General features: G+C 35.9%; 2 protein-coding genes across 2 annotated transcripts; one reads left to right on the top strand and one right to left on the bottom strand.

Annotated features, from left to right (window-relative positions):
• Positions 1–583: 583 nt before the first annotated feature.
• On the bottom strand, positions 584–12,196 carry LOC306856440 (uncharacterized protein). Its single transcript, XM_079395734.1, has 2 exons — positions 11,287–12,196; positions 584–3,195 (listed from the first exon to the last, which is right to left on the bottom strand). Exons 1-2 carry the CDS (start codon positions 12,002–12,004, stop codon positions 2,345–2,347), a joined length of 1,569 nt encoding a protein of 522 aa, XP_079251860.1. The 5' UTR covers positions 12,005–12,196; the 3' UTR covers positions 584–2,344.
• Positions 12,197–13,830: 1,634 nt separating this feature from the next.
• LOC306856574 (microfibril-associated glycoprotein 4-like) lies at positions 13,831–15,293 on the top strand. Its single transcript, XM_079395935.1, has 6 exons — positions 13,831–13,890; positions 13,997–14,047; positions 14,136–14,345; positions 14,426–14,522; positions 14,598–14,765; positions 14,843–15,293. The coding sequence occupies exons 2-6, from the start codon at positions 14,042–14,044 to the stop codon at positions 15,094–15,096; spliced, it is 735 nt and encodes a 244-aa protein (XP_079252061.1). The 5' UTR covers positions 13,831–13,890; positions 13,997–14,041; the 3' UTR covers positions 15,097–15,293.
• Positions 15,294–17,415: the final 2,122 nt, after the last annotated feature.

Raw genomic sequence — 17,415 nt, 5'->3', positions numbered from 1 at the left:
TGTTTATGTCCTCAGAGTTTATAATTGCAGCTTGTAAAATGAGTTTTCTGAGAGCTCCTGCTTGTATCATGTGACCGCTGTACCACCTGACCTCTGCAGATCCATTTAGCCATTGATAGTGGTGCCATAGAAATGCATAATTCCCTTTAAGAGGATGTAAACGGTTCTGAATAGAATATCACATGTTGCCATCTCCAGCCTACGGTAATTACAAGATGGCATGAACGCAGCAAAACACACCTGATCCAGTTAATCAAGGTCTTCAGTATTACTGCATTACAGGATTAAGTCCCTTGTACCTGCATTAGTCTAGCAGTTGGAACAATCCTTCTTTAATGGTAGCATAACATTTTTTTATTGAGTTAGGAGCTAAATGGGAAAGCCAAATCTGTCTATTTCTGCTTTCTGCTTGTCTAAGATCAGACGCATGCACGGGGCAGCTTTGGGTTAGTTGCTCTGTGCTGTTTAATGTATGGTAGTTGGAATCTTGTTCAGTTTTATTCATTACTGTCAGCTTTCACACCAATACTGTTAAATGAGCAATTATCTCTGTCAAACCATCAAACATGGACCTTAAAGGGATGGGTCACCCAAAAACTTTATTCAAATAAATGAATATTGTGACAATCATGTTCATCAGTCTGATTTCAGTGGCACAGCTTCGAGTAGTATCTAGTACAGAGGTTGTTGACAGTATTGTGTGCATGTTGCTACATTGTACATGGTGTTCACTGCCTGATATTGTATTATTGTTTACACCTTCAGTAACTTGTACATTATTTCCTTATAAAATGCTCTTAACATATTTTTCCATTTCTTTTCTCCACCAGACACCGTAGGAAATGGTTCATCCTAAGATGCACAGATCTACCTATAGCCCACCATCATTCCCACACCCATGTTGCAACAATGTTTCATTAAGTGCAGTCTGTAACCAGTGTTTGCCATGCACGGCCTGCTTCTTGTTTATTGCAGATGTTATGGATTATTCTATTAGAGCTCTTTATATTCGGTGTTTAAAGAAAACAGAGCAAAATCTGTATTACAGCTCTCTATATGAAGCATACAGACTGTATTAGAGCCATGGAAAGACAAACGTTATGCTGAAAAAGAATTCATAGCCTAGGATAAAGTCATTATGTACATTAACAATGATTTGGGACAGATAGGCTATAATGTTATTTAATGGAATACTATGTGAATGGCACTCTGTTCCACGGCAGTATTTTCTGTCAGCTGCATTTAAATGCGTGTTTGAAGTTTCCCGCTCTGTGCGAACCGCAGTGTCACATGCCAAAACAAACAACACGTGCTGTCAGTGATTTCCGCCTCTAGAGGCCGCTCTCATAATGTAAAATGATAGCAGACCATTCTCAACCACTCCAGCAACAGACGCAACACAGAAAACTATCCGCATGGATTTTTTACTGATAACCGATAGTTCTGCAAATCAACTATCTGTGCCGATTAATCTGCAAAACCGATGAATCGGTCGACCGCTACAAAGTTACATGACAATATATCCTGTATCTGTTTTCTAAATACATAAACAATGATGAATAACTAGTGGCTTAAAAAACAACAATGAAGAACAAATTAAAAATAAATCTTGTTTCTCTCAAAAGTGTTAGTCTCCTCTTCAGCTTCCTGAATAAGAACAGTTTGTAGAAAGCTACTTTCCTTCATGAAAGAGTAAGCAAACTACAAATGATACGTCCAATGTGTCGACCGACTGAATCGCTTGTGCGGTTTCTCTCCAGTGTGGATCCTCTCGTGTCTTCTCAGGTCTCCTGACTGACTGAATCTCTCGTCACAGTGTGAACACTTGTGCGGTTTCTCTCCAGTGTGGATCCTCTCGTGTCTTCTCAGGTCTCCTGACTGACTATATCTCTTGTCACAGTGTGAACACTTGTAAGGTTTCTCTCCAGTGTGATTTCTCTCGTGTCTTCTCAGGTCTCCTGACCGACTGAATCTCTCGTCACAGTGTGAACACTTGTATGGTTTTCTCTCCAGTGTGATTTCTCTCATGTCTTCTCAGGTCTCCTGACTGACTGTATCTCTTGTCACAGTGTGAACACTTGTAAGGTTTCTCTCCAGTGTGGATCCTCTCATGTCTTCTCAGATCTCCTGACTGACTGAATCTCTTTGTCAGAGTGAACACTTGCACGGTTTTCTCTCCAGTGTGATTTCTCTCATGTCTTCTCAGGTCTCCTGACTGACTGTATCTCTTGTCACAGTGTGAACACTTGCACGGTTTTCTCTCCAGTGTGGATCCTCTCATGTCTTCTCAGGTCTCCTGACCGACTGAATCTCTTGCACGGTTTTCTCTCCAGTGTGTTTTCTCTCATGTCTTCTCAGGTCTCCTGACCGACTGAATCTCTTGCACGGTTTTCTCTCCAGTGTGTTTTCTCTCATGTCTTCTCAGGTCTCCTGACCGACTGAATCTCTTGTCACAGTGTGAACACTTGTGCGGTTTCTCTCCAGTGTGGATCCTCTCGTGTCTTCTCAGGTCTCCTGACTGACTGAATCTCTGGTCACAGTGTGAACACTTGTAAGGTTTCTCTCCAGTGTGAATAATCTGGTGCCGTTTTAAACACTGTTCAGATTTAAAAGTCTTCTCACACTCAAAGCAGATATAACCTCTCACAGCAGTATGTATTTTCTGATGATTTTTCAAATATTCTAGACATGAAAAACTCTTTCCACACACAGAACATGAATGTGGCTTCTCCTTTGTATGAACTCCCAGGTGCTTCCTCAGGTTTGAAACCCACAAAAATGCTTTCCCGCATTGATCACATGTGTGCAGTTTCTCTCTAGTGTGGATGATCATGTGTTCCTTAAGCGTTGATGATTGTATGAAACTCTTCCCACATTGATCACACGTGAAAGCTTTCTCTCCAGAATGAACTCTCATGTGTCCCATTAGGGCTCCTTTCTGTGTGAAACCCTTCCCACATTGAATACATGTGAAAGGTCTCTCTCCAGTGTGAACTCTCATGTGAACATCAAGATTATATTTGTATGCGAAACCCATTCCACACTGAGAGCAGATGATAGATTTATCCGTTCTCTTTTTCTTTACATTTTTCTGTTTGGTTTGAGAACAACTCAAAGGTTTTCCTCCAGTTTTGACATTATTTCGTTCCTCAACTTCACTCAAGTCTTGATTCTCCTCGCTTTCTTCAGTAAACTCTAAAATAAAAGCAAAAACAATTTATTTGTCAGTAGCTTGAAAAACAAACAAACTAAGAAAACATAGAAAAATGTGTAAGGACATAAAAGTTTAACAATGTAAAGTCAATTTCTATACTATGGAAGCCCGTTTCTGCCACTGAATAAAAAATAAAACAACGTAATTGCGACATTTGGTCTCACAATTCAGACTTTTTTTCTCGCAATTGCGAGATATAAACTCGCAATTCTACCTTTTTTTTCTCACAATTCTGAGATATAAACTCACAATTCTGACTTTTTTCTCGCAATTCTGAGATATAAACTTGTTATTCTGACTTTTTTTTCTCTCGCAATTCTGACTTTTTTTCTCGCAATTCTGAGATAAACTCGCAATTCTGACTTTTTTTTCTCGCAATTCTGATAAACTCGTAATTCTGACTTTTTTCTCGCAATTCTGAGATATAAACTCGAAATTCTGACATTTTTTTTCTCTCGCAATTCTGACTTTTTTTCTCGCAATTCTGAGATATAAACTCACAATTCTGGCTTTTTTTCTCGTAATTCTGAGATATAAACTCGCAATTCTGACTTTTTTTTCTCGCAATTCTGATAAACTCGCAATTCTGACTTTTTTTTCTCGCAATTCTGAGATAAACTCGCAATTCTGACTTTTTTTTCTCGCAATTCTGATAAACTCGTAATTCTGACTTTTTTTCTCGCAATTCTGAGATATAAACTCGAAATTCTGACATTTTTTTTCTCTCGCAATTCTGACTTTTTTTCTCGCAATTCTGAGATATAAACTCACAATTCTGGCTTTTTTTCTCGTAATTCTGAGATATAAACTCGCAATTCTGACTTTTTTTTCTCGCAATTCTGAGATATAAACTCACAATTCTGGCTTTTTTTCTCGTAATTCTGAGCTATAAACTCGCAATTCTGACTTTTTTTTCTCGCAATTCTGAGATATAAACTGGTAATTCTGACTTTTTTTTCTCTCGCAAGTCTGATTTTTTTTCTCGCAATTCTGAGATATAAACTCACAATTCTAAGATATAAACTCGTAATTCTGACTTTTTTTTCTCTCGCAATTCTGAGATAAACTCGCAATTCTGACTTTTTTTCTCGCAATTCTGAGATATAAACTCGCAATTCTGACTTTTTTTAATCGCAATTCTGAGATATAAACTCGCAATTCTGACATTTTTTTTCTTTCGCAATTCTGACTTTTTTTCTCGCAATTCTGAGATATAAACTCACAATTCTGGCTTTTTTTCTCGTAATTCTGAGATATAAACTCGCAATTCTGACTTTTTTTTCTCGCAATTCTGAGATATAAACTCACAATTCTGCCTTTTTTTCTCGTAATTCTGAGCTATAAACTCGCAATTCTGACTTTTTTTTCTCGCAATTCTGAGATATAAACTCACAATTCTAAGATATAAACTCGTAATTCTGACTTTTTTTTCTCTCGCAATTCTGACTTTTTTTTCTCTCGCAAGTCTGATTTTTTTTCTCGCAATTCTGAGATATAAACTCACAATTCTAAGATATAAACTCGTAATTCTGACTTTTTTTTCTCTCGCAATTCTGACTTTTTTTTCTCGCAATTCTGAGATAAACTCGCAATTCTGACTTTTTTCTCGCAATTCTGAGATATAAACTCGCAATTCTGACTTTTTTTAATCGCAATTCTGAGATATAAACTCGCAATTCTAAGATATAAACTCGCAATTCTGACTTTTTTTTCCTCGCAATTCTGAGATATAAACTTGTAATTCTGACTTTTTTTTCTCTCGCAATCTGACTTTTTTTCTCGCAATTCTGAGATAAACTCGCAATTCTGACTTTTTTTTCTCGCAATTCTGATAAACTCGTAATTCTGACTTTTTTTCTCGCAATTCTGAGATATAAACTCACAATTCTGAGAAATAAACTCATAATTCTGACTTTTTTTTCTCGCAATTCTGAGATATAAACTCGCAATTCTGACTTTTTTTTCCTCGCAATTCTGAGATATAAACTTGTAATTCTGACTTTTTTTTCTCTCGCAATTCTGACTTTTTTTCTCGCAATTCTGAGATAAACTCGCAATTCTGACTTTTTTTTCTCGCAATTCTGATAAACTCGCAATTCTGACTTTTTTTTCTCGCAATTCTGAGATATAAACTCGTAATTCTGACTTTTTTTTCTCTCGCAATTCTGACTTTTTTTCTCGCAATTCTGAGATATAAACTCACAATTCTGGCTCTTTTTCTCGCAATTCTGACTTTTTTTTCTCGCAATTCTGAGATATAAACTCGTGATTCTGACTTTTTTTGCTCTCGCAATTCTGACTTTTTTTTCTCGCAATTCTGAGATAAACTCGCAATTCTGACTTTTTTTCTTGCAATTCTGAGATATAAACTCACAATTCTGAGAAATAAACTCATAATTCTGACTTTTTTTTCTCGCAATTCTGAGATATAAACTCACAATTCTAAGATATAAACTCGTAATTCTGACTTTTTTTTTTCTCTCGCAATTCTGACTTTTTTCTCGCAATTCTAAGATATAAACTCGCAATTCTGACTTTTTTTCTCGCAATTCTGAGATATAAACTCACAATTCTAAGATATAAACTCGTAATTCTGACTTTTTTTTCTCTCGCAATTCTGACTGTTTTCTCGCAATTCTAAGATATAAACTCGCAATTCTGACTTTTTTTCTCGCAATTCTGAGATATAAACTCGCAATTCTGGCTTTTTTTCTCGTAATTCTGAGATATAAACTCGCAATTCTGACTTTTTTTCTCGCAATTCTGAGATATAAACTCGCAATTCTAAGATATAAACTCGTAATTCTGACTTTTTTTTCTCTCGCAATTCTGACTTTTTTTTCTCGCAATTCTGAGATATAAACTCACAATTCTAAGATATAAACTCGTAATTCTGACTTTTTTTTTCTCTCGCAATTCTGACTTTTTTATCGCAATTCTGAGATATAAACTCGCAATTCTGGCTTTTTTTCTCACAATTCTGAGATATAAACTCGCAATTCTGGCTTTTTTTTTCTCTCGCAATTCTGACTTTTTTATCGCAATTCTAAGATATAAATTCGCAATTCTGACTTTTTTTCTCGCAATTCTGAGATATAAACTCGCAATTCTGGCTTTTTTTCTCGTAATTCTGAGATATAAACTCGCAATTCTGACTTTTTCTCGCAATTCTGAGATATAAACTCGCAGGGGGCAGTCGTGGCCTAATGGATAGAGAGTTGGACTTGTAACCCGAAGGTCGTGGGTTCGAGTCTCAGGTCCGGCAGGGATTGTAGGTGGTTGGAGTGAATAACCAACACTCTCTCCACCCTCAATACCACGACTGAGGTGAGACCCTTGAGCAAGGCACCGAACCCCTCAACTGCTCCCCGGGCGCCGCATTGATGGCTGCCCGCTGCTCCAGGTGTACCTGGATGGGTTAAATGCAGAGAACGTCCCTTTCCCCCTTCCCCTTTAAAAAAATAAATATTTTGTGGGAAGTCGTGGCCTAATGGCTAGAGAGTCGGACTCGTAATCCAAAGGTTGTGGGTTCGAGTCTCGGGCCGGCAGGGATTGTAGGTGGGGGGAGTGAATGTCCAGCGCTCTCTCCACCCTCAATACCACGACTGAGGTGCCCTTGAGCAAGGCACCGAACCCCCAACTGCTCCCCGGGCGCCGCAGCATAAATGGCTGCCCACTGCTCCGGGTGTATGTTCACGGTGTGTGTGTGCACGTTGGATGGGTTAAATGCAGAGCACGAATTCCGAGTATGGGTCACCATACTTGGCTGAATTTCACTTCACTTCAATTCTAAGATATAAACTCGTAATTCGGACTTTTTTTTCTCTCGCAATTCTGACTTTTTTTTCTCGCAATTCTAAGATATAAACTCGCAATTCTGACTTTTTTTCTCGCAATTCTAAGATATAAACTCGTAATTCTTACTTTTTTTTCTCTCACAATTCTGACTTTTTTTTCTCGCAATTCTGAGATAAACTCGCAATTCTGACTTTTTTTTCTCGCAATTCTAAGATAAACTTGTAATTCTGACTTTTTTCTCTCACAATTCTGACTTTTTTTCTCGCAATTCTGAGATAAACTCGCAATTCTGACTTTTTTTTCTCGCAATTCTAAGATAAACTTGTAATTCTGACTTTTTTCTCTCACAATTCTGACTTTTTTTCTCGCAATTCTGAGATAAACTCGCAATTCTGACTTTTTTTTCTCGCAATTCTGACTTTTTTTTCTCGCAATTCTAAGATAAACTCGCAATTCTCACTTTTTTCTCGCAATTCTGATATAAACTTGCAATTCTGACTTTTTTTTTCTCGCAATTCTGAGATAAACTCGCAATTCTGACTTTTTTTCTCGCAATTCTAAGATAAACTCGCAATTCTGACTTTTTTCTCGCAATTCTAAGATAAACTTGTAATTCTGAATTTTTTCTCTCACAATTCTGACTTTTTTTCTCGCAATTCTGAGATAAACTCGCAATTCTGACTTTTTTTTCTCGCAATTCTGACTTTTTTTTCTCGCAATTCTAAGATAAACTCGCAATTCTGACTTTTTTCTCGCAATTCTGAGATATAAACTTGCAATTCTGACTTTTTTTTTCTCGCAATTCTGAGATAAACTCGCAATTCTGACTTTTTTTCTCGCAATTCTAAGATAAACTCGCAATTCTGACTTTTTTCTCGCAATTCTAAGATAAACTCGCAATTCTAACTTTTTTCTCGCAATTCTGACTTTTTTTCTCGCAATTCTAAGATAAACTCGCAATTCTGACTTTTTTTCTCGCAATTCTGCGATATAAACTCACAATTCTGAGAAATAAACTCGTAATTCTGACTTTTTTTTCTCTCGCAATTCTGACTTTTTTCTCGCAATTCTGACTTTTTTTCTCGCAATTCTGAGATATAAACTCGCAATTCTGGCTTTTTTTCTCGTAATTCTGAGATATAAACTCGCAATTCTGACTTTTTTTTCCTCGCAATTCTAAGATATAAACTCGTAATTCTGACTTTTTTTTTCTCTCGCAATTCTGACTTTTTTTTTCTCTCGCAATTCTGAGATAAACTCGCAATTCTGACTTTTTTTCTCGCAATTCTAAGATAAACTCGCAATTCTGACTTTTTTCTCGCAATTCTGAGATATAAACTTGCAATTCTGACTTTTTTTCTCACAATTCTGAGAAATAAACTCGTAATTCTGACTTTTTTTTCTCTCGCAATTCTGACTTTTTTCTCGCAATTCTGAGATATAAACTCACAATTCTATGATATAAACTCGTAATTCTGACTTTTTTTTCTCTCGCAATTCTGACTTTCTCGCAATTCTAAGATAAACTCGCAATTCTGACTTTTTTTCTCGCAATTCTGAGATATAAACTCGCAATTCTGGCTTTTTTTCTCGTAATTCTGAGATATAAACTCGCAATTCTAAGATATAAACTTGTAATTCTGACTTTTTTTTCTCTCACAATTCTGACTTTTTTTCTCGCAATTCTGAGATAAACTCGTAATTCTGACTTTTTTTTCTCTCACAATTCTGACTTTTTTTTCTCGCAATTCTGAGATAAACTCGCAATTCTGACTTTTTTTCTCGCAATTCTGACTTTTTTTCTCGCAATTCTAAGATAAACTCGCAATTCTGACTTTTTTCTCGCAATTCTGAGATATAAACTTGCAATTCTGACTTTTTTCTCGCAATTCTAAGATAAACTCGCAATTCTGACTTTTTTTCTCGCAATTCTGCGATATAAACTCACAATTCTGAGAAATAAACTCGTAATTCTGACTTTTTTTTCTCTCGCAATTCTGACTTTTTTCTCGCAATTCTGACTTTTTTTCTCGCAATTCTGAGATATAAACTCGCAATTCTGGCTTTTTTTCTCGTAATTCTGAGATATAAACTCGCAATTCTGACTTTTTTTTCCTCGCAATTCTAAGATATAAACTCGTAATTCTGACTTTTTTTTTCTCTCGCAATTCTGACTTTTTTTTCTCGCAATTCTGAGATAAACTCGCAATTCTGACTTTTTTTCTCGCAATTCTAAGATAAACTCGCAATTCTGACTTTTTTCTCGCAATTCTGAGATATAAACTTGCAATTCTGACTTTTTTTCTCACAATTCTGAGAAATAAACTCATAATTCTGACTTTTTTTTCTCTCGCAATTCTGACTTTTTTCTCGCAATTCTGAGATATAAACTCACAATTCTATGATATAAACTCGTAATTCTGACTTTTTTTTCTCTCGCAATTCTGACTTTCTCGCAATTCTAAGATAAACTCGCAATTCTGACTTTTTTTCTCGCAATTCTGAGATATAAACTCGCAATTCTGGCTTTTTTTCTCGTAATTCTGAGATATAAACTCGCAATTCTGAGAAATAAACTCGTAATTCTGACTTTTTTTTCTCTCACAATTCTGACTTTTTTTCTCGCAATTCTGAGATAAACTCGTAATTCTGACTTTTTTTTCTCTCACAATTCTGACTTTTTTTTCTCGCAATTCTGAGATAAACTCGCAATTCTGACTTTTTTTCTCGCAATTCTGACTTTTTTCTCGCAATTCTGAGATATAAACTTGCAATTCTGACTTTTTTCTCGCAATTCTAAGATAAACTTGTAATTCTGACTTTTTTCTCTCACAATTCTGACTTTTTTTCTCGCAATTCTGAGATAAACTCGCAATTCTGACTTTTTTTTCTCACAATTCTGACTTTTTTTTCTCGCAATTCTAAGATAAACTCGCAATTCTGACTTTTTTCTCGCAATTCTGAGATAAACTCGCAATTCTGACTTTTTTTTCTCACAATTCTGACTTTTTTTTCTCGCAATTCTAAGATAAACTCGCAATTCTGACTTTTTTCTCGCAATTCTGAGATAAACTCGCAATTCTGACTTTTTTTCTCTCGCAATTCTAAGATAAACTCGCAATTCTGACTTTTTTCTCGCAATTCTGAGATATAAACTTGCAATTCTGACTTTTTTTCTCGCAATTCTGACTTTTTTTTCTCGCAATTCTAAGATAAACTCGCAATTCTGACTTTTTTTCTCGCAATTCTGCGATATAAACTCACAATTCTGAGAAATAAACTCGTAATTCTGACTTTTTTTTCTCTCGCAATTCTGACTTTTTTCTCGCAATTCTGACTTTTTTTCTCGCAATTCTGAGATATAAACTCGCAATTCTGGCTTTTTTTCTCGTAATTCTGAGATATAAACTCGCATTTCTGACTTTTTTTCTCGCAATTCTGAGATATAAACTCGCAATTCTAAGATATAAACTCGTAATTCTGACTTTTTTTTCTCTCACAATTCTGACTTTTTTTTCTCGCAATTCTGAGATAAACTCGCAATTCTGACTTTTTTCTCGCAATTCTAAGATATAAACACACAATTCTGACATTTTTCTTGCAATTCTGAGATATAAACTCGCAATTCTGACTTTTTTTACTCGCAATTGAGAGATATAAACTTGCAATTCTGAGTTTATATCTCACAATTGCGAGTTTATATCAGAATTCTGAGAAAAATTGTGAGGAAAAAAAGTCTGAATTACGAAACTTTTCATGAATGAGGTACACTTTAGTTTGTTGTAATAGAAGCAGTCTTTAGAGCGGATGAATAATATAGATGGAGCAGCAAATAATAGGAGACACTTTTTTCAACAAAATGCATGTTAGATAATTTTATAGTTGATCAAACATTTAATAGTTCTCCTTGTAGAAATATGGGATTTATAATGTTTTACAAATTATATTTTGAAGATCATCTGCTTGAAACTTTACAACTGTAGTATTGTTACAGCTTTGTAAGTCTAATGTACCACAAACAATTATTACCCTTACGCAAATGGGTTTTATTGTCAAAAGTGTGGTAACCATGTTTTTTGGTGTATTGATTAGCCATGATATTTGTAGTAAAACTGTGGTTATACACATGGTAAACTATGGTTACTGTTGCAAAACCATGATTAATTTGTGGTTACCATGGTTTAACTATAGTAGCCATGTTTTTTGGTTTAATTTGTACTAAAATCTTGGTTAATTTCCGTAAGGGTAAAATTGAATGAAGAATAAAGACCAACCTCCTTGTTCCTCCTGTTTTATTCTCCAGGGTTCTGGTTCCTCCTGTTTTATTCTCCAGGGTTCTGGTTCCTCCTGTTTTATTCTCCAGGGTTCTGGTTCCTCCTGTTTTATTCTGCAGGGTTCTGGTTCCTCCTGTTTTATTCTGCAGGGTTCTGGTTCCTCCTGTTTTATTCTCCAGGGTTCTGGTTCCTCCTGTTTTATTCTCCAGGGTTCTGGTTCCTCCTGTTTTATTCTGCAGGGTTCTGGTTCCTCCTGTTTTATTCTCAAAGGTTCTGGTTCCTCCTGTTTTATTCTCCAGGGTTCTGGTTCCTCCTGTTTTATTCTGCAGGGTTCTGGTTCCTCGTGTTTTATTCTCAAGGGTTCTGGTTCCTCGTGTTTTATTCTCCAGGGTTCTGGTTCCTCCTGTTTTATTCTGCAGGGTTCTGGTTCCTCGTGTTTTATTCTGCAGGGTTCTGGTTCCTCCTGTTTTATTCTCAAGGGTTGTGGTTCCTCGTGTTTTATTCTCCAGGGTTCTGGTTCCTTGTGTTTTATTCTGCAGGGTTCTGGTTCTGGTTCCTCGTGTTTTATTCTCCAGGGTTCTGGTTCCTCGTGTTTTATTCTGCAGGGTTCTGGTTCCTCGTGTTTTATTCTCCAGGGTTCTGGTTCTGGTTCTTGTTTTATTCTCCAGGTTTCTGGTTTAATCATGTTCTCCTCACTCTCCTCTTTAACAAACACCATCTTCTCAGTTCAGATGATACTCCTCCAGATATTCCTGCTTGCTTCAAAACGACTGTGAGGATGAGAATATTACAGGTATTTACTGATTTGATTTCAAAAACTGTTTTTTCTACAGAACGTACAGGTCTAACAGTCTGTATTAAGCCAGCATCATGACAACAATAGAGAGTGCAGTGAAACGGAACTTCTTCTGAGGTTTGTTTGGCAAACAAACATGTGTTTTAGCGCCACCCGCTGGACTGGAGAGAGAAGGGAAATAATGTGTGAGAAATACTTAGCCATTTACCATATAAATATGTCATTTCTAATAAAGTAAATGTAGTAAAGAAGTACTTTACAAATTATCCACAGATGTTATCCTGTAAATGCAGCTTTTAGCAGACATATAGTGTTTTTAACAAATGTACTTTTTGTAATATATCTGTTGAAGATATTGAACATTTATTTTTTTATTACACTTTCTCCATTTCATTTTGGGTTTACTTTAAAACACACATGACAAAAAAATTAAACAAAGCCCTTAATTTAGAACCTCATGATATTTTACTTTGTTTTCAAAACCCATCTTTTTCTGATAAACAGATTTACATTATTAATCTGTGAATTATCTTGGCAAAGTTTTATATTCATAAGTCAAAAGTCATTCAAAAGAAACCATCATATTACATTGATCTTAAAATATAATTTGAAACAATTTTTAATATGAGATCACAAAATAAGAAGCATATAAAAACAATACAATTTCTAAAGCTTTTCAAATTTATGTAACTGTCCTAATGTATAGACTTTTTTTTATCCTAGTATTTTTCTTTTCTTTTATACACACACACACACATGTATATGTGTGTATATATATATATAACTTTGCAACTACAGTCATGGCCAAAAATATCGGCACCCTTGGTTAATATGTAAAGCACAGCTTCTAATGCAGGTGTGTGAATTGTCATCTACTTATGATTGCAATGTATTCTAAATATAGAATATATAATATATGAGCAACAATAATGTACGGTATGTGGAAAATAATGTGTATTTTTAACCTTAAACCACATAAAGACATTAAATACACAAAATAATGTTCTTTTTAGCAACGTCAAATTATTTGTAGGACCAAGAAATGTTTGTCCAGTCAAAATGGTGTCGCATCAAAACTTGTTGGAAAAGAGTAATTTCTATCACTGCTGTGAACAAACCACACAGAATATGAAAAATATCAAAAATATTCAGGACTCAGCTGTCCACGGTAATCTTTAAGATATCAGCCCAATAACACACTCAGCAAAATATCATCTAATTATCGTTATCGATAAAATCCCAGAAAACATCAAGATATAATTTGTCAATTTCGCACACCCCTAATTCATGTTATTTAATTTATATAATAATTTATTGATAATTGCTAAAATCCATATAATTAATACTTTTAACTTATCCATTTTCTTAAAAATGGTTTAAAGGCTGAAATGTAAAGTTTAGCATTTCACAAAACTTGTAGTTTTTGTGAAAACGTGTATCTGAATTGTAAATGATGCTTTTGTCAGTCATATTACAGTTTAATATGGTACTATAGACATTGCCCTGCCCCGCTCATATGGTATTCATTTCATTTGTGCAGGTCTTAAAAAGTCTTAAATTAGAGCTTAAAAATTTCTGCAAAGACGTCCTTTCAATAACAATAATAATAAGAAGAAAACACATGTAGCGATTTGTGGCCAAGGAACTGCAAGCACAGCATATACAACATGTGACTGCAGGTTTAACTTGCATTTTATTTGCAAACAAAATGCGGCTCTTCATAATGTAAATTTCATCTGTAATGCAGAGGAGCAGCCTGAGTATCTGACAGATATAGAGTGGTTGTGTCAGACTGAAGAACACAAACGGTGAGTTCCTGTTTAATTCTTCACTTACCTCATAAAACATTCAGACATTTATGCATTTTTCAAAAAATGTCAAAGTATGAAAATGTTTCTGTTCATTTTTGTCTAGATAAAACACATTTCTGCTGTGATTTACTGAGGAGAGATTGAGCAGATGGCAGTAAGTTAATCAATATCTCTACAGTCCTAGAGACGTTTTCAGCTTCATTTAAGTGTGACGCTCATGTCTTACGCTCTGTCTCGTGTAGATGATGGTGTTTTTGGTCATTCTTCTGGTGGTTTTTCTGATGAGTGGATGCAGTCAGAATGTAGATAAGCCAGTTGACTGTTCTGATGTTTATAACTCAGGAGAAACAGTCAGTGGGATTTACTCCATCTATCCAGCAGGTGACGTTCCTGTCTGGGTTCACTGTGAGATGATCTCAGATGGGAACGTTGAAGACAAAGGAGGATGGACGGTACGAATGTGACTTTAGATCATTAAACACACATCAGAACATTCATTATGAATCATATATTCTGTATAAACCCATCACAGGTGATTCAGAGGAGAATGGATGGCAGTGTGATTTTCTATCAGGCGTGGGATCAGTACAAGCGAGGATTTGGGAAAGTGGAGGGTGAATACTGGCTGGGTAAGATCTCACAGTGTGTGTGTGTTCATGTCCAGTGTCTGGTTGAACATGTTCTTCATGCGTGTGTATGATCAGGGCTGGACAACATGTACCAGCTGACACGCAACAGGAATTACAAGCTGAGAGTGGATCTGAAGGACTTTCAAGGAAATAAAGTCTTCGCTCAGTACTCGTCTTTCTCTGTGGGTCCTGAAGCTGACGGGTATAGACTGCGTGTTTCAGGATTCACTAATGGAGGAGCTGGTAGGACACTGTAATTTATACTCATCAACACTCATACTAGTTGTTGTTTTTCTCAGTGAGGCTCTTCTTCTGTGCAGGTGACTCTTTGTCTGTCCATAATGGATTCATGTTCTCCACCTTTGACAAGGACCAAGACATCAGTCCACATAACTGTGCCAAAAAGCATCTTGGGGCATTTTGGTACATGTCCTGTCACCATACAAACCCCAACGGTTGGTATTTATGGGGAGAAGATCACACCCATTACGCTATTGGAAATGTTTGGTCATCATGGAAGGGTTTCGCTGGTGGTATGAAATCCATCAGCATGAAGATCAAACGTGTGTCTTAGAAGCATTACAACGCTTCTCAGAAATAAACAGCAAAAACAATCAAATTAATAGCTTAGGAAATCCTGTAGTAATATCACTCTCAAAAGTATATGACTGTTTATAAATTGTTCTTCTATGTTTTGGGTCACTTATTTTAATTTACAACTGAAATTCATCAACAATTGATACATTTTCAATAAAGTCCTGCACTGAAAGCATATTGTCAGATGTGTTTATCTCCACAACAGATACCAGAAATTTAATGGAACAACAACTGCTGAGACAACCATCATAAAAGAAGCATAAAAACTTTGTTCAGAAAGTGTTCTTAATGACCTTACAGTATAGAAGCTCAACGCAAAATGTATTTGACATTCTAATGATAGCCTCAGTTGTGTTCCACGGGGTTGAAACTAAACTTTGCCCTCCAGAAATTGAGTGCTGCAACCCTGAGCTACAGCATTCATCTTAAAGGCCCATTTATATACTTTTTTTGGGGGGAAAATTATTTTTATTGAGAAAAAAAATACAAATCCCCACCCACCAGGCAGACCCACACCATACATGAATTCAAAATAAATTATACATCAAAAAGAAAGAACAAGATTTAACAATGTCAAAAGCAGCACTCCAGGTCTTCAAAGTTGTGTGTCTTTGATCCATGAATACAAGCTGTAGATAGTTCCATAGAAACAATGTCCTGCAAAGATAAGCCCATACACGTCTGGTCATTGACGTGCTATTGTGCCAGCATTATCACCATTTCTGTCTAAAATGGACATATTTCATTTTTTTCTAACAATTATCAAAACACCTTCAGTCACAGCAAAAGAGACCACCTCATAATATTTATTATTGCATCTATGAACATCATCCTTCTGCAAATAAGCTTCCTAGATTAGTTCTAATAAACCATCAACCTGATCTAAAAAAAAGCCAGATTCATACCTTCTTCTACTGCTCCATGGTCCAGTTCATTCGACCCGACATGATCTCCAGAATCAAAATTTATCTGCTATGACTTAAAGGGGTCATATGATGCCATTTCAAGTGTTCCTTTCTCTTTGGAGTGTTACAAGCTGTTTGTGCACAGATAAGATCCCTGAACTTGCAAAGACTAAAGTCTCAAACCCAAAGAGATATTCTTTATCAAAGTTAAGACTCATCCACGCCCTGCCAAAATGGTGCATTAAAACACGCACCCAACATGTCTACGTCCAAGTCAAATGTTTCAATATGAACTCAATAATACTGTATAATATGTATATAAATATGAATATATAACAATCAATGTAGTCATGTATTTTGTCATAATCATTCAGATCCAAGGTTACGCATTCTGTAGTGAGGCTTTTTGATAAAGGCATCTGGTACACAATTATTTTATTTGCAAATGATGTGGCCTATGCACATAAACAGCACAGCTCTGTTTTCCTATCGTATATTTACATGCATGCAAAATGGGTTTTACAAGACAAACTCTTCAGTGTTAAACAAACAAGGGGAGAAAATGCATCTGTTAAAGCAGTGGTTCTCAATTCCAGTCCTCGCGCCTCGAATGAGTGTGTCAGATAAAAATGGCAAAATGTGCCGAGCTGTGGGTCCCGAGGAACAGGAATGAAAACCACTGTGTCTTGTCGCTTCAGACGTTTGTTCTATTCGAACGTAAGTGCCCTGCGAAGTGGACATCACAGGATATTCCGCCATGATTCCAGTTCGAATCGAACAAATATGTTCCATTCAAAGTGCACTGAAGTGTGCGAGACGTTCATTTAAATTGTATATATTTACAGAGGTGTATTATGTCACACTCATCTGTGTGTGAAGACGTTGCAGGGAGTAGGGAGCAATGAACACTGTGTAGGGAGCATGTCAATCGGAACACAGTTCATGCATGGAGCTCACTTCTAACGAGCTGATTATCTGAATCAGGTGTGCTAACAAAGAGAGACATGCATTTGAAGATGAATGTAATTGTACAGAAGAGGACTGGCTTCTTTGATTTAGATAGTTTGTGGATCGTTAAGTAGAGCTCACAGCGGGTGATCGGTCAGAATCACGCAAGATTTCTTCGTTTGAAGTATTTATTGAATTTTACAATTGCATGATTGAATGTGTTCATTGACGTGTGTGTGTGGTTCTGAAACAAATAAAATAAAACAAACACAATTAGTTGAATGCAAATGAATGATTATCATGCAACAAACCTCTATTTGTATTAACTGTATTCTATTATAATAATATAGCAGGAATAAAATACAATAATATTTTAACATGGCCGAAACTGGCATTAAAAGAATGAAAAGGGCTGTTCTGTGGGTCTAAACAGCTACAATTAT

This window comes from Barbus barbus, assembly GCF_936440315.1.
Source record: "Barbus barbus genome assembly, chromosome: 3".
Classification (NCBI taxonomy): domain Eukaryota; kingdom Metazoa; phylum Chordata; class Actinopteri; order Cypriniformes; family Cyprinidae; genus Barbus; species Barbus barbus.
Note: the sequence above shows the minus strand (reverse complement) of the source record. Positions and strands in the feature narration are given on the sequence as shown.

Coding starts and splice junctions, on each gene's coding strand:
- LOC306856440 (XM_079395734.1), bottom strand. CDS start 12,004: ATGGTGTTTGTTAAAGAGGAGAGTGAGGAGAACATGATTAAACCAGAA. Junction 3,196..11,286: donor AAAACAGGAGGAACAAGGAG/GTTGGTCTTTAT, acceptor CTTTTATTTTAG/AGTTTACTGAAGAAAGCGAG.
- LOC306856574 (XM_079395935.1), top strand. Junction 14,523..14,597: donor GGAGGGTGAATACTGGCTGG/GTAAGATCTCAC, acceptor GTGTATGATCAG/GGCTGGACAACATGTACCAG. Junction 14,766..14,842: donor ATTCACTAATGGAGGAGCTG/GTAGGACACTGT, acceptor TCTTCTGTGCAG/GTGACTCTTTGTCTGTCCAT.